The sequence below is a fragment of the Heterocephalus glaber genome, unplaced genomic scaffold, assembly GCF_053883595.1.
Source record: "Heterocephalus glaber isolate CG9 unplaced genomic scaffold, H.glaber_assembly_v1.0 deba00000331, whole genome shotgun sequence".
NCBI classification, from domain to species: domain Eukaryota; kingdom Metazoa; phylum Chordata; class Mammalia; order Rodentia; family Bathyergidae; genus Heterocephalus; species Heterocephalus glaber.
In genome coordinates, this window is record NW_028258142.1 from 4,079,490 (window position 1) to 4,104,852 (window position 25,363).

Consider the following 25,363-nt stretch of genomic DNA (forward strand, 5'->3'; position numbering starts at 1 on the left):
TGGCGGAGCAAACTCGGAGCAGGAAAGGGCACTTTCAGTTTTCCCGCGGGCCCTTTGTTCCGCCTGTCCTCCAGTGAATCCAGCTCCAGGCACTTTCAGCAAACTTCAAGAGTTGTGTTGTTTTGGAAATTGCACTGAATATTTACAGCCTATTTAAAATTTAGGTCCCTGACTCCTTTTATAGATGAGTCTAATGATAAGGTCAGCTTTGCTAGATTTGGAGAATTTAGTCCAGCACAGAACCGAGATTTACTACCGATGCATAGACACGTTTAGGTGAAAATATATTTACATTCCTTGCCTGACAGTGCAGTATTTAACTGGTCAGAATTTATTTTTGAAATACGGAAGAAGAACCTCAGCAGTGTTATTGGTCTTTTAATATTGAGAAGTGAGGGGGAAAGGGCAGTCCTGGGCCAGAGTAAGCTCAGATTCCTGAACTGTGCCGGTGGTCGTGGGGTCCCTCTTCCATCCTGCTGGCCGGCAGAGGTTGTGGCTCTCCCCAGGGTCTCTGGGCAGGCCTCTCAGACGCCAGAAAACAACTTTTAAAGCAAAATCCATTAAAACAAATTGTTTCATTCCTATAATTTTTCTTTGACTTCCTTTTGAAGACTAGAATTAAGGAAAGGTAATTTCCCAAAGTGCATGCCTAGTGCCCTGGGGCCTCCTGGGCCTGGGAAGGGGAGGGGAGTGGGGCGGAGGGGCGGAAGGGCGGGCGGCAGCTGGGGGGGGGCAGCAGCTGGGGGGGCCCCCCCGCAGAGCTGCTCTGCCTTCATTGGTTACTGGGATGGCGAGAAGGGTTTAAGTAACTTGGGTGAAAAACTTCCAGAATCCATAAACATGGGAAGAGTAACAGGTAGACCCAGCAGTTGTTAGCATTTTGATGTATTTGCCTCTTTCTCTCTCTCTGTAAATACCCCCTTAATATTTCATCACACATTTCCAAAGAATAAAGACATTTTCCTGTCTTACCCATTTCACAAAAGTAATGTTATTCCCAAGTATCATCTGACACTGAGTCCATATTAAAGCTTATTGTTTACAGACTTCTGGAGCTAAAATGCATTTGAACCTATCTGTTGTAGATGGTTACAGTTGTTGGTGAAAGAATTTTTAATTATATTAAGTAACCTGTTGTAGCATAACACTGCTAAATACGTATACCTTAGTATTCAGCTGTTTCTAATTAGCTTTCTAAGCTATTACTTTGTCTCTTTGAATTTATTCAGCCAAATATTGCAAATGCCAGTGACCAGGTATATTTGGGCACTGCACTTATATTTCATTCACTCATTTATTTAGCAATTACTTGTTAATAATCTATGATGTATTGATCATTTATTGAGTGCTAAACATTGTGTCTTGCATGCACTGATCTAAACCTCAACAAAGGTATTGCAGTGTAGGTATCAGTACTGTCATTACATTTTGGAGATGAAGAAATGAACTGAGGAACAGAGAGAGGCTAAGATACCTGCTCAGGATCACATGGCTGATCTGTTAATGGCAGAAATAGGTTTTGATCCTGGTAGCCTGATCATTCTTACCAGTGTGTTCTTGGGGTATTTACTGTGTCTATTCATCTGTCTGTCCAATGGCAGGAGAGGGTCAGGAAAGCCATCGCTGGGGTGGATGGGTAGGGATGGGTGTGAATCCTAAAGGCATAGGAACAGGGCCATAGACTGGGGTTGCAGGCTCCAGCATGGGTTCAGGCCATTGTAGGCTGAGCTGGGGCTTTTGGGCCTCTTCTTTGGGTGGGGGAGGCATGTGAAGGACTGGAAGTCTCCAGGGGATTGGGCTAATTTGCACTCTGGAACCACAGGTCGATGTGAGGGCTTGTGGATTCAGGAGTGATTGGCCAGAGGGAGAAGCCAGGCAGGCCTGGCATGTGCCATTGGTGCAGCTGGTGTGGAGGACACAATTGATTCCGAGGCCCAGTTTTCTGGGTGGACGTTGTCAGTCCTTGCAAATTCATTGCTCCCTCCCACGCTTTCTGGAAACTTCTCTCGGTCCCATGGGTGCATGGCCAGCATGTTGTTTTGTAATTGCGTGTTTGCAGTTTTGCCTCCCAGTCTGAGTTGGGAGTGCGTTGGTGCTAAGCACCATTCCTTACTTATCTTTGATTCTTCTGCTTCTGACCTGTCTTTGTACTGAGTAGGCACACAGGAAGTAATTGTTGTGATGAAACCCTTGTTCAATTGGAGTTTGCCCTGGGCTGGGAAGTGCTGGGACAGCTCTGAGGAGCAGGCTGTCGGGTGTGGGCCTCAGAGATGCTGAGGGAGACAGTCCACCCACATTCATGTTGTAACAATCTTGGGCTGCCGACAGTGCTTTTCTTCCTGGCTGTATACCCAGGGCCTTGCCTTTGGGGTCCAGGGTTTATCACACTGGGGCTCTTTCCACCCATCACCAAGGTGAACATTGAGAGAGATGCATCTGCACAGGGTTTGTTCCCAGGCTCCTACTGGCTGAAGAGATCTATTAATTGAATATTTTATTTGCCCAGAGGTTAAATGCATCCCAAATCCAGTGAATGTCAGAAATATGGAGAGAGTCACTTCAATGTAGTCATATGGTCTAGGCGACAAAAGAGAGAAAACGTGAAGGAAGAAATTAACTCTTTGAGGGACAGCAGCAGTCAGATGTATATCTTAGACTTGGGACTGCGCATGTTTATGTGACTTACTTTGCTGTCGTGTGTTTTCCCTCTGCATCTCCACCACCATGCATTTTTATTCAGTAAAGACACATTTTCTTTTAATGTTTTCTTTTTTCCTGTTTTTTAAATAAATTAATTGATGAAATCATCTACCTTCTTCAAAGTATTGCTCATTCCATCTCTAGAGGAACTCATACAGAATAAGTGGTGGATTGGAAATCTATTTAAAACCCTAATCAGTGAGTCGTTTCTGTGCTGAACCAATTAAATCACAGTCTCTTTTGGCAATTTCCCAGTTTCAGCCTTGGAAAAAGTTTGTAATGCGTCTTGTAGAACAACAGAGCTGTGACTCGTGAGGACACACGGTACCCTTAGGGTGGACTCTGCGCTCACATGCGTGGGACTCCTGTGTCCTAAACAAGTTGAAGTGCATGCCGCCGTCGCTGTCAGTCCCCAACCCTCTTCGTACATCCTCGTGTCATGTGGCTGGAGAACAGTTCTCAGTCCCTCAGGTCTGGGCAACCAGCTAGTTCTATCAGGCTGCTGATTATTTATGGGTTGGTATGTTTCAGGAAGGCTTGATTTGCCAACTTGGATGTGGCGTGAATTTATCTGAGAAGATAAAACAGAGGTAGTGTGGAGCTGCAGGTGTGGTAAGGCTGGATGTTGTGTGCGTTGTTGCTGGGGAAGCCATTGGAGACCCTCCTGGCCAGCAGAGGCTGGAGGCTTTTAAAGGCACTCAGGGTGCCGTGGGGTGGCTCTGAACATCCTCATGATCCTTCCAGGGGAGCAGCCACCCATAGTACGTCTTCAGCAGAAAGTTGGGGTGGGGGGTCCTGTTCTTTTTTGGAGGTGGAGGCCTTGTCTTCAATAGCAGCCAGAAAGACAGAGGTCTTTTTTTTTTTTTTTTTTTTTTTTTTTTGGTACCGGTGATCGAACTCGGGAACTTGCGCTTGTAAGGCAGGCGCCAGAACCACTGAGCTAAATCCCGGGCCCTTAGAGGCCTTTTGATTCTACTCACCGTGGTGGGGGTGGGGTGCAGGGAATTAGTTTTGACTGTTGCTTAGTCACCAATGGGCAGCAGGGGGAGCCAGGAGGGAGCACTTGATGGTCCTCACAGCTGAGGTGGGCAGCTTCGTGCCTGTCCACTTTTCCTTAAGGCAATAGTGTTTGGGGCTTAAACTGTTCCATTTTTACATTTATGTATTTTTTTCCCCTTCAGAATTTTTTTTTTTTTTTGTACCTGGGATTGAACTTGGGTCCTTGCTCTTGCGAGGCAGGCAGCAGAACCACTGAGCTAAATCCCCAGCCCTCAGAATGTTTTTTTTTTAAGTCCTCTAAAGGCATATCCTGTGTAGTCCTCACAGGGATTTATGGTGGGGTATATTTTTACAATACAAGGTGGGCAGTGAAGAAGTAGGAAACAGAGAAAGAAGGGCTGGTTGGGTCACCGAAGGCTGTTCCGGGGAACATTTCTTATAAGCTGCAAGGCCCTGATAGCTTAGGGGCAGAGATTTAAGCAGTTCTGGGGGGAAGGCCTAGTGAAAAATGGAAACTGTCTTTGGTCTGTGGCCAGGTCTGTGGGGATTACAAACCTCGAATATCAAGGCAGTTCTGAGGAAGTGGACGGGGACATCTCGGATAGCAGAGCCCTTTTCTTTGGTCCTTAGGAGCAACAGCCATAGCACCCATATCCTGCAGCCTGACCCCACTGAGCCTGAGCTGTGAGGGGGCAGCCCTGTGGCCTGGGTTCTGGACCCTCCTGAATTGAATGCTCTGGCCTGAGGGGCCTGGCAGGCAGGTGGCCTGCAGAATGGCAGGTGCTCATTGTGGTCATACCACCACCTGGATCTGAGTAGGGCACTGCGAGGAGGGGTCGGGTGGGTTTTAGAAGAGGGGGTGCAGGCAGGGCCTTTAAAACATATGGTTTCTCACCTTGCTTCACGACACAGCCCCTGGAAGGAGGGGATGAGCTGGGAGTGAAGAGAAGGCCAGCCCAAGAAGCTCTGTGCAGATTTGTGGTGGAGCAAGGGTAGTGAGAGGAAGGCTCATCGCACTGCACTGCGCAGAGGCAGGCTCTTCAACGCTGCACCCCAGCACCCGAGGCTCTGGGAGAGAAGGCAGAAAGGAACATAGAGGCACAGAGCGCTCTTCAGTGGATTCCTGCAGCACTTTGCACTTGAAAAATTCACTTTTATTTCCAGGTGCACTTGTGGGCTACCCCTTGTGACTCCTGCCTTGTTTTTGTCAGTGGCTGAAGCAGTTTACTTCTCTTGAACTGGAGAACTCTCTGATGTTTATCATCCTTTATGGACACTTGTGAATGGTGTAGCAGAGTCTTCAGAATTACTTAAGAACTATGAGTGTGCAGGGTGTTGTGCCTTTTTCTCTTTGTAAACTTATTGTAGAAATAAAGAGCTATGTAGAATAGATCTTTAAACTTGCAAGATTTTTATGTCAGGGTTGGTCAGTAAGTTAGAAATAGTATGTTTCATTCATACTTTTCTATATTATATGTAATTTGGCATTTGGAGGGGCTGAGAGGTGAGGCTTTGTGCTGATCATTGCTTTATAAAATTGTGAATAATTACACAGGTGTCCCAAACTTGAGCAAGGACCAAAAAAGTTTGATCAAGTAATTTGAAGTAGCTGAGAGTGAATTGTCATTGAGATGTGGACTTAGTTGGCTTATTTATTTATCCAGCTTTTTAAGTTTTTATTTCTGCTTTTCTGTTGGGGCCAGTAATTTTTTTTCCTTTGGGCCTCATTGGTTGGCTCTGTGGGGCCCATCCATGGGGTAAGGTGTGGCCCCCTTTTCAGTGTTTGCTGCCCAGAGGTGCCTTGGAAGCTTGTTAGGAGAGGCCTTTCTCAGGAGCCCCTTTAAGCTCTGAAATTCTCAGCAAGACTTCTGCCTTGTACCCTGTTTGCAGGAGTAGGCTGGAGTGTTGGTTTCTGGCCGCAGGAGTAGAAGTGCTGTGCTTAGAATCCCTGTACCCTGGAAAGATGTTAGAGGTGCTTCTGCCCCAGTTGCTAATTTTTAGCACATGCTCCCTATGGTCAGGTATCTTGTTCTTTGCTGTATCTGTTTCAGTGAAAATGTCTGGGTCAGAACACCCAGAGCAAGCAGGGAGTTGCCATCCCAAATTTTTCGAAAATAACCCTTCCATCTTTGAGTGAAGGGTAGGAGTAGACACACTGGCCCAACACCTGGCACTCACAGCTCCTTTGCAGACCTTAAATATGGTTGTTAGTGTGTATGGGGTCCTGTCCCCAATGCTGCCTGCCCGACACAAGACACAGCACACAGGCCAGCTGGATAAGGTGGCCTTTGCCTGTGGCCTGGAGGAAGGTCCTGGGAGGAACCTGTCCCTCTTTTTCTGGTAGGACGATGGGCACGGAGGTGGCAGTGACCACACAGTGTGATGCTACATGGAGTCAGCAGGACCCAGCACCACCTCTGGGAGTAACTCCAGTCTCTTGAGGTGAACTCCATGGGTGTCAGACCTGTGGCAAGGTGGAGGGAGAGGCAGGAGCCAGAATGTAGGACCTGATGGGGTTGGGAGGGACTCTGCATAGGGCTTAGGACTCAGTCCTGTGGCCAGAACCTGGGGTCCCATCTAAGGGAGTGTGGGCAAGGGGGCCAATGGGGAAAAGGTCAGAGCCAGGAAGGGAAGAGGATCATATGCCAGGCCAGTAAGGTGTGGTCGCCAGCCTGTGGCTGAACTCACGCCAGCACGTGCACAGGTAGCCTCACAGGGCGGCTTCTGTCTTGGGTCTGGGCAGCCACGGGACCTGTGGAACTCAGGGGTCATTTCTACCTCATGTTGCTGCTTCTTATTCAGTCACCTGTGTCCTAAGAAAGGCTTGTTCCTTAGTATCTAAATACAGTCACATGTTGGTTAAACTGCTGTCAGCAGTGGCCAGCTGCTTCTGCAGCTCATGATCCATCAGCTTGAGATTGGCCCCAACTTTCCCCTCCTGTCATGGTGCTGTTCTCTGTCCCTCGTATTCTTCGGGGGTGGGAGGGGGCTGCTTCTGTTTCTCACAGTCTACAAACTCTCTTCCCATGATCCTCCTTTAAGATCGATATCTTTTGGGGGAAGAAAAATGACAATTACTTACTTGAACTATCTAATACAGTTGCTAATAATTATTGAGTCAGTGGTTTTTTAAAGAAGTAAACAGCTCCTTATTAATATATCTGAATTTTTGTTGGTGGTCCCTTTCTGGAATTTGACTTGGATGGACGGTTGTATGGTGGAATGTGCTGGGTCGACACCTGTAGACATTCCCATGGGCTTGTTCAATCCGGGACCTTTGCTTATAAGATTTCTGTCTCTGTTCCAGGTGCTTACTGCCATCTCCTGGTTCCCCGTCTGGACCATGCACCTCCTGGTCACAGGTACCTCTCTCACTGTCTCCACGCAGCAGAAGTCCCTCTGAGAATGGAGAGATAAGACTCCGTTCTTTCAGGCCTTCGTGAGAAAGCTGTGTCCCCGGCCCCGCAACACCTCCCAATGGATCGCAACAGAGAGGCGGAGATGGACCTGAGGAGAGGGCCCAGCCCACCCAGGGCCAGCAGGAGTCAGGAGACGGATGGGGACAAGGCTGCCTGCCACAGCTGTTGCATCTGCGGCAAGAGCTTCCCCTTCCAGAGCTCGCTGTCGCAGCACATGCGCAAGCACACAGGAGAGAAGCCGTACAAGTGTCCCTACTGTGACCATAGGGCGTCCCAGAAGGGCAACCTCAAGATTCACATCCGGAGCCACCGCACAGGTACTTTGATTCAGGGACATGAGCCAGAGACAAGTGAGGCACAGCTGGGTGAGATGCGTGTGTCTGAGGGCCTGGATGGGTGCGCCAGCCCCACGAAAAGCACCTCAGCCTGCAACCGCATTCTGAACGGGGCAGCGCAAGTGGACAGCAGCAAGATCCTGCTGAGGAGCAGCCGGAAGGAAGCGGGAGGGGCAGCTAACACTGCAGAGGGCGAGGCTGCCACCCAGTGCTCCTTCTGCAAGAGCCAGTTTGAGCGGAAGAAGGACCTGGAGCTGCATGTGCACCAAGCCCACAAGCCCTTCAAGTGCAGGCTGTGCAGCTACATGACCTTGCGGGAGGAGTCCCTGCTGAGCCACATAGAGCGGGATCACATCACTGCACAGGTGCCCAATGGCGGTGAGGCCTGTGTGGAGAACGGCAAGCCCGAGCTGAGCCCAGGAGAATTTCCCTGTGAGGTGTGCGGCCAGGCCTTCAGCCAGACCTGGTTCCTGAAGGCACACATGAAGAAGCATCGGGGCTCCTTTGACCATGGCTGCCACATCTGTGGTCGCAGGTTCAAGGAGCCGTGGTTCCTTAAGAATCACATGAAGGCACATGGCCCAAAGACGGGCAGCAAGAACAGGCCCAGGAGCGAGCTGGACCCCATTGCCACCATCAATAATGTGGTCCAGGAGGAAGTCATTGTTGCAGGCCTGTCCCTCTACGAAGTCTGCACCAAGTGTGGAAACCTGTTTACAAACCTGGACAGCTTGAATGCCCACAATGCTGTACACCGCAAGGTCGAAGCCAGCCGGACCCGTGCCCTGGCCGAGGAGGCGGCCACTGAAAGTCCCCTGGACACCAAGCAGCTCTTCTTACAGTGCCTGAACCTGAGACCGTCCGTTGCTGGTGACGGGTCCCCTGGCGGGCAGGCTGGAAGGCGGGTTGCGGAGCTGGACCCTGTGAACAGCTACCAGGCCTGGCAGCTGGCCACCAGGGGCAAGGTGGCTGAGCCAGCCGAGTACCTCAAGTATGGGGCCTGGGATGAGGCGCCGGCGGGGGATGTGGCCTTCGACAAGGAGCGGCGTGAGTATATCCTGGTGAGCCAGGAGAAGCGCAAGCGAGAGCAGGATGCACCAGCCACACAGGGTCCCCCGAGAAAGAGGGCAAGCTTGCCTGGGGACCCCATGCTGCCTGGCCACTTTGACCCTCGGCCGGCTGCACGCCCCAGCCGCCGGGCTGCAGCTTCTGCCGGCCATGGCAAGTCCTCAGAGTGCTTTGAGTGTGGCAAGATCTTCCGCACCTACCACCAGATGGTGCTGCACTCCCGTGTACATCGCCGTGCCCAACGAGACAGGGATTCGGACGGGGACAGGGTGGCACGTGCCCGCTGTGGCTCCCTCAGCGAGGGTGACTCCGCCTCCCAGCCCAGCAGCCCTGGTTCAGCCTGTGCTACTGTTGACTCTCCAGGCTCTGGCCTGGCCGACGAGGCTGCTGATGATAGTGGTGAAGAGCCCTCGCCCGAACCAGCACCAGGTGAGCAAGCAGTGGTGGATTAGGCCAAGCGGCTGGGCCCAGGTAGCCTCTTACCCGGGTGGCTCTGCACTCAGCTAGCCACACACTTAGGACTCCACGCCCAAGGAGCTTTGTGCTTTGAGGACCTTGTTCTTAGGTATTCACGCCCAGGTAGCCCTTGGCCAGAGTCCCTGTGTCCAAGGAATTAGGTGGCCTTGGTATCCCGCACCCAGCGTGTACCTGAAATTCGTGCTAGTGGGTTCGTACGTGGGCGCCTGTCAGCTTCACTTGCCTCTCCTTTTGGAACTGACCTGCATGTGGTTGCATAAAGTACCATCTTTGTGTTCTGGAATTGATGGTCTCTATTGGGCATCAGTAGTTTCTGAGCAAGGAACACAGTCGTGGACCCCTCTGAGGTGTGCTTCTCTCTCTTTGGCACCCCAGGCCCAGTTCTCAGCATACAATAACTGTGCACACATGGTGTAAACATCCTGTGCATATACCACACACATGGGCACGCATGGGCACAAATACACCACACACACATGCACACACTTTCTTCTCTTCTCCCTTAACACCAGACAAAAGAAAAGAATAACTTTGAATTGGTGTGCAGTTATGATTTAATCTCCTTGGATTAAAGTAACTCTGTGGGTTTAGGGACAGTTAATTGGAACAGAGTACTTTCCAAATAGCAGCCATGTAAATACTTAAAGATGCTTGGCTAACTTTGTTTTCATAGTTTTCCTGCTTTTTATAAATTTTAAAAATTTTCATATTCCCTGTTATTTTTGCCTTGAGTAATTATGAATGGAAGGGGAGGTTCACTGATGGAGCTTTAACTTTCAGTGAAGCCAAGGATATTTTTTCTCTTCTTCCTTGCAAATCTGTTAGTGAGTGTTGCTTTCAGCTGAAAGTTGAATGATAGAAATGGGAGTACAGTGGGCAGAGGTGTTTATTTTCTGTAATGAGAAAAAGGACCCTGGGCGTTTGTTTCAAACAAAGCATAAATCGATGCTACTTTTCCTTATTAGGGGTTAAGCAGAGTCGTCTTAGTACAGGTTTATGCATTGTGCTATAATGGGAACCAGCTGTATCTACATAGATAAGGACAAGAAGAACTTGGGAAGCAGTAGTTTCTCTAAGCCTTATTGAGCCCTGTGCCAAATCTGCATACTTATGCATATGTCTCCCCAACATCAGCTGAGTTCTGCTCCTCCTTGGTCAGCCATTGATCCTGGGTAGTAGCCAGAGGAAGTGGTTCCTCTGAAGTGCGGCTTGTCTGGGAGCTCTCCTGGACTCTTGTAGCAACTTGTGCAGTGACTCAGTTGCTCAGTTGTGACCCCTGATTGGCCCTTTTGAAGTTTAATTCTTTATTTTCTTTTTTCACAGCTGTGCCTTTTATTGCTTATGTTCTAATGCTGTGACTCCTCTGTGGAGTGGACATTGGATAAAATATTAAGCTAGCACTGTATCTTCTTTTTTCCTACTATGAAGAGAAACGTTTTTAGTATTTGGAAAAGCTGTTGAGCCTTACCCCCATCCATTGTGATGGCAGTCAGGTGATTCGTAATGAGCTAATCCCAGAGTGTGTTTAAAATCAAGAAGCTGGGAGGATTGAGTTATTTTCACCATAAAGTAGAATTTATGCTTTTTTTCTTTTAAGTTTCATCAAATTCTGTTTATTTCTTACAGGCATTGTGTGTATTTTCTCTATATACAATTTAGTTTTTGAGAAATTTATGTGTATCTCATGTGAATCTATAACAAGATACATACTGCATTTGAATATAAAAGTTGGCCTTAGGGCCGGGATTTAGCTCAGTGGTTTTGCCACCTGCCTTGAAAGCGCAAGGTCCCAAGTTTGATCCCCAGTACCAAAAAAAAAAAAGAGATAGGCTGTGTGGTAGCACTTATTGAGAAAAATTGTGGCATAACAGTAGCATAAAGTGTGGCAAGAGCCTTTTAGGGTCTGCAGAAGTCAGTTTTTATATTCCCAAAGGCCAGTGTCTTCCCACCTAATAATACAGACTTTTCAATCACAGCAGACACTGCTAGTGTCAAGGCCAGCATTAATCTATCCAGGCACAGATGCTCCTTGAGGAGAGGCTATGTCACATCCGTTTACTCTCAAAGCGCCCTGATTTGTAGGGTCTGACTAAGGCCTTAGGAATAGCTGTTTTTGAAAAGAAACCAGGTATTTTGAATGCTGTATTTTGATCTGGATTGTCCCTTTTTTTTCTTTAAAACATATACAGGGCATTGAAAAGTGCCTACCTTTCCTGTCACTAAGAAGATTACCTAGATATTTAAACGTTAAGTTCTCTTGGAATGCTGATGGGAGTGACTGGTTAACAGTTGTTAGAGCAAGGCAAGTCTGTAGGAATGGAGAGAGCAGGTTCTCATCTCATGAGAGCTGGCCAGCCTTCTTGTGGTAGCAGAGTTGAAATTAGAGTTCAAATCTGTGAGCTCATCCCATAATTTGGCCTGAAAAAAACTGACATCCAGGAATAATGGTGGGGCTGCCTCTAGATCTATACCTTTGGAAGTTCTAGTGGTTAGGCTGCTTTGTCTCCTCCTAGGACTGGTCCAGGCAGCCATCATTACTGACTTAAGATGCAGGGGAACACAGCTGTGAGCAAAAGTCAGTAATTGAAAGCATGTTACTGAGCTGGGTTTAAATCTCAACTGGGAAAATGATGTGGCACTGATAGAAACTACTCTTTGGTAAAAGGTGAAAGATTTATACCATCTGAAGAGAAACCACAGTATAGAAACTACTCTTTGGAAGATCACAAATATTTATATTTTTGATTAGGGGAGAGGAGAGGCATAAGGACATATCATTAACATTTATAAAAAATGTACTTTTCATACGAAGTAGAATCAGGGAGCTCAGAAGTCATCATTTAAGAAAACTGCATACTGTTTCACAAGTAAGTATGTGAACCTCAAGTGTACAGGTCAGAAGGGAATTCTGCTTTGAGAGCATTTAGGTGACTTAGTACCAGCAGCACATGGAGAGATCATGAGCATCTTGGGAAGGATTCGCTTCACGTGGGGACCTGAGAAGCAGCTGGGACTGGGCTGCTGGAGTGACTCACAGGTATTAGAACCTGCCTTTCATGCAGAACAACTAGGAGCCTATTAACTACTGTTTGCGTATCATTTAAGTTAAAACTAACCTGGGTACCCCAGTTTTTCTCTTACTTCTGATCATGCTAACATCTGCCACATCAAATGCATATTCCATGGAGCCTCCCTGCTCCATCTCTGTTCTTGGATATTCATTGGAACTCACTTCTTAGGAAACCTCTAAGCTTTAGATGAAGTCATAGAAAATTCTAAGTGTTTAGCTGTTTCTGACTTGAGAAAGATGGCAAATGACATGGTTCAACCTGATAGGATAAAACATGATGTGGGTCAGGTGCCATCCTGTTGTGTGCAGTTTCAAGAATTAAGGAATCTTCAGAAGAAGAAAATATGGTCAAGGAAGGAAAGTAACTGCAGCAAGCAGTCAGTTTACCTTACTTCAGAAGCTGTGTTTCTCTGCTTCCAGTCCTCCTGTGACAAGGTGCTCCTCTGCTTTCGCCATCACTAGCTGGACTTGGTCTATTGACCAGAGCATGTGAGCCACGCATGTGCTTTGAGGCCAGCCATCGTGCTGACTGTGAACTTCTTCCCAGAGGGCCAGACCACAGCCAGGCAGCCAACAAAAAGGTTACACAGCCATTCTTTCTCTTTAATAGAGCAGGGACAGCAATTAAGACAGCTTAGGGACAAACTGTTTTTCTGTGTCTGTCCATTGAGACAGGATTGAGGGTGAATCCAGGGAACAAAAGTAAGAATGTGGCCTGGTGGGGTGGGCCCTGGCGGGTTATTTGCTCTTGCCTAGCCTGCTGGGCCTGGAGGAGCTTCTTGTATTTACTTGCTCAGTTTCCTTCAGTGTCTAGCAGATGGAAGTTGCAGGGGACACATCTTCCCTTGTCCTGTTGGCCAAATCTGTGAAGTATGCCGAGTGCTGGAGCAGCCGATTTTGGACCAGATCTCCACTGTGCTGTCCTGGCCAGAGACCTGTAGGCCAGGCGCCTGTGGAACTGAGTCGGGAATGAGAGGAGCATCTGTCTTTATACAGTGCTTCATCACTGGCCCCACAAAGAGGCTAAAGATCCAGAGAAGAGGGAGTATGGGCCCAGGCAGGGAGAAAATGAGCAACACGAGACCAGGGAAAGTTTGAAGTATAGATGGGAAAGAACAACTTGTCATTTTATCTGGGGAGGAATGTACTTCCTAGAACACTCCAAACAAAAGACAGTCTTCAATGGACCCGAGCTGTGGGAGTCAGTGATTGTGCGGGTGTAGAGGTGTGTTGCGTCTGTGAAACACCCGCCTGTGAAGGTGGAAGGCATAAGGGTATGCCACGTTGCATCCATGCCTTTACTACCCTGCAGCTTGAGGCTCGCTTTGAGTATGCCTCCAAGCTGTCCAGAGACGGCACCATGCTGCTAAGCAGTGTCAGGTGTCCCCATGAGGGATCATCACTCTCTGGGGGTATTCTCCCCAGCGTGAAAGAAGCACAGGACAGAACCAGGGTGGGATCTGGTGATACAGGAGCTCGAGACAATGGGGGCAGAGATTCAGCAGGATCAGCAGGTCCAAGGCTACTGAGGAGGGTACGAAATGTGCAGACAGGCTGGGCAGGTGCGGGCAGGGATGCTGCTGGGGCTTTGCAGTGTGCTGAGCCCAGAGGAGTTAATTTAGTTTGAAATAAAGTATGAATTGAAAACCCCATATTCAGTTCTTAGCCAGTATAAAAATGCAGCCTTTTCTTTTTCTTTAAGGAAAATACTCAGGCATCTTTGGCAGCCCCCATAGAATGCCGGCGGGGCTAGTGAGCACCCTGGTACTCAGCACCACACAGTGGCCAGTACTCAGTCTGGCGCTGAGCTGTCTCCATCCTCCCTCAGCATCAGGATGTGAGTCGTGTCTTGCACACATGGGTTACGGTATTCTGATTCATTAAACGTTGATAATCTATACAGGCGTGTGTGCTGATATTTGCTTGAACAGAAGGTTACATTTCTGGGCTTCCCAGAATATATTACACCATGACAGACACTGCACTCTAGAGGTTATACTCTGGAAGTTTCTTTCTGTCCCTGAGAGACATACTAAATATATGTGCTTAGTACTGGAAAACAAACATCTTGCAGCCATTTTGGTTTTCTCTGAAAATTCAGACACATGATATATATCTCTGTCTCTTTGTTTGACTCAAGACAGAATCAGCGAATTTTAGAGGTGGGAGGGAACCAAGAGACATCTGTCCTCCCGTTTGGTCAGGAGAAAACTGAGGCCCAGGGATCGCATCATTGGCCCAGTGCCACATGGGATGCTGTTGCTAAAGGACAGCGTGTTGGTGCGCACTGCACAACTTGGGCTTAGACGCCTGGGTTTTCATTCTCCCTTTGCCTCAGAGCAGGGGTGCGGTTTTCCTAAGTTCTTCAGCCCCTGAGTGTTTCCTCCACTGAATAGGGGGGCTGTGACTCTTACAGAGGGAGACACATGTCCTGGCCATGTCTCCTGTATGGTGCCTGCACATTGTGGGAATCCTGGAAACAGAGCCCTTGTTGATAAAGCATCGGCCCCAGAGCTGGAGCCCTCGGAAAGGCCTCTCATGAAGGACAGAATGGATGGCTATGGTTATCCCCCTTCTCCGTGCCATAGTGGACTTAGTATTTTCCATTCTGCAATGTGGGTGATCCTGGGTATGACTTGGCTTCTTACCTGTGGTTAAATGTCACCTTTACTATTTTGTCATGAAAAAGCAGTGCTATTCTTTACCAATTCAGACTCGATTGAGCTGGTTATTCCTGACTTGAAATGGAGGGTCCCTCTTTGTAGATTTTACCTGCCAGTAGTGAATGGAAACAATGGGGTTCTTTTCACACTGTTTCCATGTGTTTTTGGAGCAACCCAGGGTCGCCCCTGGCAAAGAAGTGTTGGAGAGATGTACATCTGGACATTCTTCTGAGCCGTTAGTTGCTGTCTTGGTTACTTCTTTGTTGCTGGGACAAAATACCCAGCACCCAAAGTTAAAGGAGTCTGTAGAGGTTCCAGACCATAGTCAGCCGGCTCCAAGGCAGAGTGCATGTGGCCGTGTTGGTCATGTGCTAGTTCTTCTGTCGCAGACGTGACGTGTCTCACTGCATCTCTTCTTCGTACTTGGTCCCACACACAGTAACACAAGTTTCATTCTCCCTGCTCTGTCCCTCTGTCCCCCTTCCAGCTTGCACTTGTCACTTTTAGGTAGAGTTTGTGGTGTTTCTGGAACACTCTGTTGATTGTTTGCTTCCCCTCATCTGTCTAGGACATCCTTAGGAGTCATCTTTCCTGGATGTTGATTTTCTTGAAAGCTGCACCCTCTTTTTTTTTTCTTTTTTTCAGAACTGGGAATGAATTTAAGGCCTTCACAATGTGCTATATCCCTAGGCTTTACTTTTTTTGAGACAAGTTTTTGCTGGGTTTTTTTTTTCCATTACCGGAAATCGAACTTGGGACCTTGCACTTGTGAGGCAGGTGCTGGAACCACTGAGCTAAATCCCTGGCCCTTTTGCTCAGTTTTTAAGTCACTAAGTTGCCCAGGCAGGGCTCAAACATGCAATCTTCCTGCCTCAGCCTCCCAGAGTGCTGGGATTACATTGTGTGCCACCATGGCGAACTTTATCTTTTTTTTTTAAAGAAATTTTTTGGTACGATAAATGTGAAGAAGGTTGTGTTATGTTGTGACATTTTTTTCCCTTTTTTTGTTTTTTCTTGGTACCAGGGATCAAACTCAGTCCTTGTGCTTGCACTTCTTTTGTTTTTTTTGAGACAGAGTCTCACTGTGTAGTTCCATGCAGGCCTTGAATTCACTAGGTAGCCCAGGCTGGCCTCGAACTCATGGCAATACTCCTTCCTCAGCTTCCCAAGTGCTGAGATTACAGGTGTATGGCACCACAACCAGTGACATTTTCATACATGCACACAACATACTTTATTCATATCCTTCTCTCCTGTAATCCTCCCTTGCCCCTAGGCCCCTTCCTTTTATTTAATAGTCTCGTTCTTACTTTCACCCCACTCCTCACCCCATTCCATATAGAGAAAACATGATGCTTGTCCTTCTGAGTTTTAGTTTGCTTAATGTGGTGTCTCCACTCCAGTTCCTTCCATTTTCCTATAAATGACATGATTTTGTTCTTTTTTATGGCTGAATAATACTCCATTGTGTATATATGCCACATTTTCTTTTGCCATGAATCTGTTGATGGGCACCTACATTGGTTTCATATCTTGACAGTTGTGAATGGTGCTGTAGTAAATATGGATATGCAAGTATCTCTATAGTAAGCTTAATTTAATTCCTTTAGGGATGTACTGAGGAGTGGTATAGCTGGATCATATGGTAGTTGTAGTTTTAGTTCTTTGAGGAACCTCCACACTGTTTTCTCTAGTGGCTAATTTATATTTCCAGCAACAGTGTGTAGGGCTCTTTTTTTTTCATTCTGCCTGGTATGAGATGGAGTTTCAGTGTAGTTTTAATATGCATTTCCTTGATGGGTAAAGATGTTGAATATTCTTTTATATAATTCTTGGCTATTTGTGTTTCTTTTGAGATGTGTGTGTGTAGGTCATTCGCCCATTTTAAAATTGGATCACTTCTTTTTTGTTAAGTTTTTTTAGTTCTTTGCATATATTTGGTTATTAATCCCTGTCAAGGGAGTAGCTGACAATATGATCTTCCATTCTGTAGGTTGCATCCTTAAATGGCAGCGGGTACTCCTAATGTCTCCCTGTGTCAGAATGGATATTCTCTGCTAGCCCTCCAGGAAGCACAAAGCTAACTGCATTTGTATATTTGGGACCTTAATCTTCTATCGGAAGTGTGGCTGGCAAAGATTTTCTCCCATTCTGTAGGTTGTCCTTTTGCTCTGTGGATTGATTCTTTTACCATGTGGAATCTTTTTAAATTGGGTGAGATCCTTTTTGTAGATGGTTGGTGTTATTTCTTGACCTGTTGGAGTTTTATACAGGAAAATGTTGCCTGTACCTATATCTTGGAGTATTTCATCTGTGTTTTCTTCTAGCAGTTTCAAAATATCAGGTCTTGCATATAGGTCTTTTATCCATCTTGAGTTGATTTTTCTGAATTGAAAGATTGGGATCTAGTTTTAATCTTCTACATGGGGAAATCTGGTTTTTCCAGTACCATTTTTAAAGAGGCTCTCTTTAATGTAAGTTTTTGGCATCTTTGTTGAGGATCACATGGCTTCAGTTGCATGAGTTTATTGCTGGGTCATGCTTTATTCAATTCCATTGGTCTACTGTGAGTGTGTTTTTGTGCCAGTACCATGATGTTTTTGTTCCTCTGGTTTTGTAGTATATTTTCAGTAAAGTATTATGATGTGTCCAGCCTTGCTGTTTTTGTTCAGAATTGCTGTGGCTGTTTGCGGTCTTTTGTGGTTCCATATAAATTACAGGATTTTTTTTTTTTTTGGTACTGGAAATCAAACTCAGGACCTTGCACTTGTGAGGCAGGTGTGGTGCCACTGAGCTAAAGCCCTGATCCTATAGGATTGTTTTTGTTGTTTTATGAAGACTGCCTTTGGTATTTTAATGGAGATGCATTGCCTCTGTAGATCACTTTTGGTAATATTTTAGCAATATTAATTCTGTCAATTCACGATCAAGGGAGTTCTCTCCAATTTCTAGTGTTTTCAGTCTCTTCAGTGTTTTATGATTTTTCCTTGTAGAGTTCTTTCATCTCCTTCGTTAGGTTCATTATTAGCTATTGTGTTTTTTTTTTTTTTTTTTTAACCACTTCTTCTCTTTTTTTGGTACTGGGGATTGAATTCAGGACCTTGGGCTTCTGAGGCAGGCACAATGCCACTGAGCTAAATCCCTGGCCCTGGTGTTGTGTTTTTTTGAGGCAACTGTGAATCAGTTGTTTTTATGATTCCTTTTTTAGCGAGTTCACTGTTGGTATATAGAAATGTTACCAATTTTTAAAAATCATTTTGTGTCTTGCTACTTTGCTGAATTTGTTTTTCAATTCTAAAGCCTTCAGGTGGAGTGGTTAGGGTTTTCTAGGTATACAGTCACATCACCTGCAAATGGGGATAATTTGAGTTCTTCCTTCCCTATTTGTATCTCTTCTCTTTCTCTTGCCTAATTGCTCTGGCTAAAACTTCAAAGTTATATTGAATAGAAGTGGTAGCATACCCCATTCCTGATTTTAGGGACATCGTCTTTGTCTTGGCGTTACGACAAGAAGCATGTGGATGAACCTTCGTGACTCCATTTGATGGATCAGGTTCTTTGTCAAAGTTTACAATGAACTATGTTGAGAAATGTCATGTTTGGTAGGGGTGATTTTGCTTCATAGTAGTTGAAACAGTAGTCATTTTTATTGGCTATCTGGAATGTAAATATCACATCTGATTATAATACCATTCACTAGTAAAACAGTAATGGCTCAACTTATATTGTTGAGTATTTAATGAGACACTTTGCATTTCTAGAGAGTTCTTAAGTGGAATGTAGCGCCTGAGTATAAAATGGCATTGCTACCCCTCAGGGTAGGCAGATACTTCTTGCCTTTGGGAAGTGAAGAGACTTTTTTGGGATGGGATCCTAGGAGTTTGCCTTTCTCACCTCTTCTGTCCTTGCATGATTCAGGCTTACTGTACGGGAGGCCTTTTTTATGGAACTGTGATTATCAATAGTAGCAAGTTACTCAGTGCATTTTGAGTACAAAATGGCTAATATTGATGATTCTGTAGCATATGGTCTCCCCGCACCTCATACAAGTTCATGGCAGGCTATTTGGAAAGAGATGGTTCCGATCATTGGGTAGCGAGAGGCCTCTCTCTACCTGGAGGCTTGTAGAGCCCAGAGGCTGTGGGAAGACCCCAGCAGTCTCAGCCAAGTGCAGGAGTGATGGGCTCCCAGCCCCCAGCTGGGCTTGGCAACAGGAGAGTAAGCCCCCAGCATGCAATTTCATGGTCAGCCTCCAGCCAGGGCTAGGATGGACAAGTTTGAGCATGTGATGGCAGAGCTAGTGTTCTGCACAGCTTCTGTGCTCCGCGGCCTGCTGCCTGTGGTAGAGGGGTGAGAGATGCCGTGAACACCATCCACTCTCTGCTTTGAGGAGCACCTGGGTTTGGTATTTGAGATGTCTAGATGGAGCCTACAGGCTGTTCTTTCTGTCGGGAACTGTCCCTTGTGCAGGGGTCCATATAATTCAGAAACTGTCCACAAAGCCTCCCGTCATGGGGTCTTTGTCCCTGACCCCGGAGTTACAGGCTGTTCTTTCTCTCCTTTCCCACCAAGACTGAGGAGCGTAGAGGGTAGTGGCTGCAGGCTGGGGGCAGGACAGTGCCCATGAACCTGGCCAGAATCTTCTGGAATAGCCATTGTACCTCCCTGCCCTTTCAGGGTTTGGTGTTGTAGTGTGGTTTAGGCAGGAATCGGTCAGCTCTTGAAGGAAGTCAGTAGTTTGCTGTTTGATCTGCATCATTCTTGGCTTGTGTTTTTATAGTGGGTACACTGAATTATTTAGTTAGCTTGGGCTTTGCTCTAAGTGCTTGAAGCAGGTAAGTTTTATTTGATAAGTGTTTTTTGTTTTGTGCTCTCTGGTATAAGAACTTAACTTTTCATTTATAAGTTTAGAATTTTTTTATGATTTCCTGTATGCTGGATCAAATCTGAGACCAGTGTCCTGTGAGGATTTTGTAGGCCACTGAGATAATCCAGTATTTGTGTATGCAATTTGCATAAGCCTTTGCATAATAAAATGATTTACAGTTTTAGGTCTGCATTTTACTAGAATTTAAAAAGCTAGAGATACTTATCCCTGGGTTATATATTAGAAAGTAGTGCTTTTATGACTGGAGTTTTACTAGGTTCTGTGTGCATGGTTAACATAGTAATTTAAAGGAGGCCTCATCTGCTTTATTTACAGAGGTAGCCATTGATCTGAAAATAATTTTCACAGATTAGTAAGACATTTGGGCTAAGTGTTAGTTACCAGATACGTTGCTGTAAAGATGTGCCAAATCTGAGTGTTACTCATATTCTTTCTTTTAATTCCATAATTACTTTTAGCACTATGAATAAACTATATTCCAAATTTAATGTGATATTGGTGTCATTTAATAACTTAATTGGTGACTGAAACTTAATCATGTGAAAGGGTGATTCAGTAGTGTGATCTGATGATTTTGCCGTTCTATAGAAAACTGTGTACCTGCTGAGAATCTGGTATCTGAAATCTGAACAGAGTGGTAGCTGCCTTCAAAATCATAAAGTCAAAGTTTTTGTACATATGATAGACAACCAATTGATTCCAGTATAAATTAATGGTTCATTAATTGGACTGGACAGTTGATGAATATTTTTGGTATTTAAATGATCACATTTCCAGTGTGACCTCTATTTATGATATTTACTTTTATCTAAAATAATCTGTAGTGTGACTGGTTTTCAAAAACTGATTACTACAGGATTCATGAGAACACAATTTATATAGATATTTTGGTATTAGACTAGAAAATGGTAAGATTGGAGTGCATTAAAGTTTTTTATTTTTAAGAAATATTACTGGGTATTCTTTTTTCTAAAAATGATGAAAGATGGCAGGGCTATGATGCTAAAGCAAGACAGAGGCCCTTAAAAGCCCCCTGGGCTGGTAAATATTGGTCACAGCCTTGAGTGGGCATTAACTGTGGCATGTGAAGATAAAGAGGGAAGTTCCTGAAATTCAGGTATGAGGAAGCAGTTGCAGTGGACTGGCTAAGGAATTTTTGGAAACTGAACAGAAGTAAGAGGCTCTGCAGTTTCTATGGCAATATTCTGCATTCCACTCCACACAAGTTCTTGATGTTGCCTTGAAACCTCAGGCACTCAAGGGTGTGGAGTTGAAGGTCCGTTGATATGGCCACAGTCACATATGCAGATCTGCCTGGTGCCTGAACAACATCTGGCTGACTTCATGTTCTGTGATACCATTTAAAAAGTCACTGTTCTGTACCTTTACTTTCCATTCTTAGTCAGATTTCTTGGCTTATGAAGATCTGTTAATTTGGAAGTAAAGGGTTGCTGTTGGTGTTTGTGGGAGTTTTTAGAGCTGTGAGCTCAGCAGGTACATCTGGATTAGGAAGCAGATGTGCGTCTTTCCTGTTGCTCACACTCACAGCAGGCTAATCGCCTTCCTTGAATCATTTCTACCTCTCTCCTTTCTCTCTCTCCACTTCCTGTCAGAATGGGCAGAGTAGGGACACCTAGCCCATCATAACACCAACCACCATGACAAGTCCTGCTGCTGGGGACAGTGGGTTCATTTATCTTGAGGCTGTGGCTCTAGGTCTCACCACAGAGAATGACTGATCTTGGCATATTTCTTCTGTTCCAAGGACAAAGACAAGTCTAGGCCTCCGCTGGCTCTTGCTTCCTTCTGGGACACCTTCAGGTCCTCTGCTCGGGTTGGGTGGAACTTGTCACTTCTCAGCTTATTCTGATGGTCTGTGGTGGGGTAGAGTCTTCCATGATGGTGTTAGGATTCCCAGAGGCCATTGTCCAGCCTTTAAACTCCTCATCCCCTCATGTGCTTCTGCTCCCTACCAAGCCCTGGAGGTGAGGAGCTTGGCAGCACTGAAGAGTTAAGTTTGTATTGATATGTTCAGATAAGCACTTATCATCCTCTAGCCAGATGTGGTGGCCCATGCCTTTAATCCCAGCACTGTGGCACGCTGAAGCAGGAGGATCACAAGCTCCAGCCCAGCCTGGGCAACTTAGTGATTTAGTGAGACCCTGTCTCAAAAAGAGAAAAGAATTATCCTCTATTGACTTTCCCTGTTGTCCTAGTTACTTTTCTCATTGCTGAGACAAAATACCGGACACCCAGAGTTAAAGGGGGAAAGATATTGTAGCTCACAGTTAGTTGAGGTTTCAGTTCATAGTTGGCTGGCTTCAAGGCAGGGTGGCATAGCAGAGGAGAAAGAGTCCATGGCAGGCAGAAGGCAGCAAGCAGCAACACAGAAGCAGCAGCAGCAGTCTGCCTTCCTTCCGCCACTTTTATATGCCATCTAAGCCACCCACCCTTTGGACAGTTCCACCCATACCCAGGGTGAGGCACCCTTAATCCTAGCATCACACTCTTAATCCCAACATCACATACCCCAATCCAGCCACTTTCAAAACTCCTCATCTATGACCACACGAGGCTGGGAGAGGGGATCTAGATACAAGCCATAAATGACACTTATCTCCTTACCTCCTCAAGAGTTTTGTTTTGAATTTTCCAGGTCTTTCCAACAAACTTACGTATGTAAGTATATATGCATATGTAGTTTTCCCCCTTGTTTTTGATACTTAATGGTATCATTCTGTCTTGTTCTTCAGCTTGCTTTCCTCAGCCTTGAACTTCTTAAAGGTGTAACACAGTCCTCATTTATTTGCCTATTGATGGATGTTCATGTTGTTTCCAGCTTCTTGTGAAAGCAGCTGTATATGTGCCACTAATGTAGCTCATGGTCTTTCATGGTCAGTGTCTTAATGTGAAGTTGCTGGCTTCCAGAGTTCACACATTGTATGTTAGGACAGATAGTACCAAGTAGGTTGTAATAATACTCAAATCCACCAGCAGCTCACAAGTGCTGTAAATTTCTTCAAGATACCTATCTTAAAGGACAAAAACAGCATGTTTTTATTACTTTTAATTTTTATTTTTCTGATTTTTTGTAAGAGTATGCATATTTTCATATTTTACTGGCCCTTTGAATTTCTTATGATTCATAGACCTTGCACATTATTCTGAGGTGTTTTTTGTCCTTTTTTTTTTACTGATTTATAGGAACTCTTCATATAGTATGGATTTGCATCTTTCATTATATGTGTTTCAATATGTTCTCTTAGTTTCTCCTGTATCTTTTTATTTTATTCATGAAATCTTTTACTGTAAAAGTTCTAAAAAGTCAGAATTATCCATTTGTTCCTTTATAGTTTTTGGAATTTACGTGCAACTTAGGAAGATATCCCCTAACCTACTGTGAAAGTATTTTCATTGAATCAGTCTAGCTTGCTGTATTACATTTGCTTTATTCCACATTGCGTTAGTCCATATGGAACCTGGCGTGCATTCTTGGATATGTGTGTGTGTGTGTTTTTAATGATTTATTTGATATAGCTTATTTATTTATTTATCAGTACCAGGGCTCAAGGCAGGCAGCGGAACCACTGAGCTAAATCCCCTCGGATGTGTTTTAAATTTTTTTCCAGATTAATAGCCAGTTTTTCCAACCTTGTTTGTTCATCATCAGTCTTTACTCCACTGATTTGCAGTGCTGCTGAATTTCCATGTGGTAGGTACTTTATGTTTCATATAAACCTTGATATAACCCAATGTGATGTAGGTATTATCTATCCCAAAACATCTGTAGCAAATCTGAGGTTTGGGGATTAAAGGAACTTACTTCAGGTTACAGCAGGGATAAGTGTTGAACCAAGGTATGACCCAACATCAGTGCTTCCTCCGTTCCACGCTGGGGAGGGGAAAGAGCAGCAGGCCTGGACATCTGAGGCTGGGAGCAACCTCAGCCCCCATCCTCCTGGAATTGTGCCCATTCCCTCCTGTGAGCCCTGCTCCCCCCATCCTGTCCCCTGTGCAGCCCCTTCTCAGGTGTGTTCTGCTTCAGAGAGCACCCAAGACCTCAGGAGCCTTGAGCAGGGGCTGGGAGGTGGGACAGCTCCACAGCCTCTCCAGACAAAGAGGAAGGGACCGGTCTGGGGTACCTGGGGCCCCAAAACGATCCTCTATAGTCCCAGTCACCCACCCCCCTCAGGAAGGGAACGGGTCAGTAAGGACACAGTAGTTTGATAATATAAACTTCTGCCCTAGCTTTTCTCCATTTGCCAAGGATATGTTTCACTCTTTTTAGGAAACTAAGGATGCTGCACATAGATTGAAAAGAATTTATCTTTGTATGCATGGTGTTTGTACATAAAGCTTTTACACTTTTTTTGGAATAGGTATCTAACTCATAGTGCTATGCTTAAAGTAATTCATCTGAGGAATGTGTTTGTTTTGGAAATTAAAATTGCCAGATTTAGTAAATAAAAATACAGTCTGCCTGAAATTTGTGTTTTAGATAAACAGTGCATACTTTTTTAAAAGTATAAGTGTTTCTCATGTAATATCTAGGACATACTTATGCTAAAAATTATTTGTCCTTTATCTGGAATTCTGTATTTCAGGCACTTGGATGTCCTTCTTCTACCTTTTGAGGGTTCTCTTAATGTGATGCTTTCTGTCAAGTTACATTATTTTAATGCGTGCAGGAAATGTCTGGTCATGTTGGCTGACTCAAGCCTGTTTAGCTGCTCCCTGTGTTTACTACTACAGAGCAGGCAAAGTTGGCACCTCACACCAGCAAATGTTAGAGGAATGAGTAGGTCAGGCAAACGAGGAGAGAAGCTTTTGATGGAATCTGCCTCCTGTCTTCAGTATAGGCGGGTCAGTACTCAAACACATGCATCAGTTCCATGAGGATCCATCAGAACTGTGACGGTGGAAAAGGAGAGTCAAAAGCAAACAAAACTTGCCTTCATTCTTTGTGCTAAAATAAAAAGCCGGCTGTTTGCATTTTAAACACAGTTCTATAGTGTTTTGAATTCAGATGATCTAGTATATTTGAGTTCTCTTTACAACAGGAAGGAAACTTTATGTTAAATTACCTGAAAACGTGAAGAACAGTGCTGCAGGGGTGGCCTTCAGTGACACAGGCATTACCAGAGTGGGGAGTTTTGTTTGCTTTGGAATTTGTGCTGTGTGGCTCTGTTGGTGTCTCTGACTCTAACATGTGATACTGTTTCACAGTGAGGTTTCCAGCTTGGTTGGGTCTGTAGCATTTTGTTTACCTTGTAGGGTGCTGGCAGATGCCAGAGAAGAGCTCTCTAGAGTTAAGGCTTTGATAAAAGACATCAGCCCTGACGATTGAAAGTTTGATCACATACATGAGTAGCTGTCCTCAATTCACAATGAGAAGAGACCCCAGGATCCTTCAGGGCATACTGAAGCACAGACTGCCCACAGATAGAGAAGTATGGAGTGGTCTTTGTGGTGCCTGTGGTGTTCACGATGCATGGCAAATAGATGGTCCCAGATCAAACAGCCCCACCTCTGAGGCAGGGTGAGGAAATTGGTCTGAAGAATGATATCATCTCTTTGGTGGGCATGTTTCCTTTGGTTCTAAATGCTTTTGTCTGTGTGAGAGCTATCTTTATTTAGTTTTGGTTTAAAGAAATACTAAGTTCACAGGATGAAAAAAATCATGGCAAATCACCATTCTTGTGGGAATTCTGTGTTTAAATTGTTGGAGAATTACTGGCACATCA

The 25,363-nt window shown here is 45.3% G+C and overlaps 1 protein-coding gene across 2 annotated transcripts in view; it reads left to right on the plus strand.

Moving 5' to 3' along the window:
- The window catches only part of Znf516 (zinc finger protein 516), a 115,635-nt gene that overhangs the window by 38,811 nt on the left and 51,461 nt on the right, over positions 1 to 25,363 (plus strand). For both annotated transcript variants that reach the window (XM_087191079.1, XM_087191087.1), the window contains exon 2: positions 7,007 to 8,950. In XM_087191079.1, the coding sequence (XP_087047205.1) occupies positions 7,177 to 8,950 (1,774 nt within the window). In that variant the 5' untranslated portion in view covers positions 7,007 to 7,176. The remainder of the gene's footprint in view (positions 1 to 7,006; positions 8,951 to 25,363) is intronic.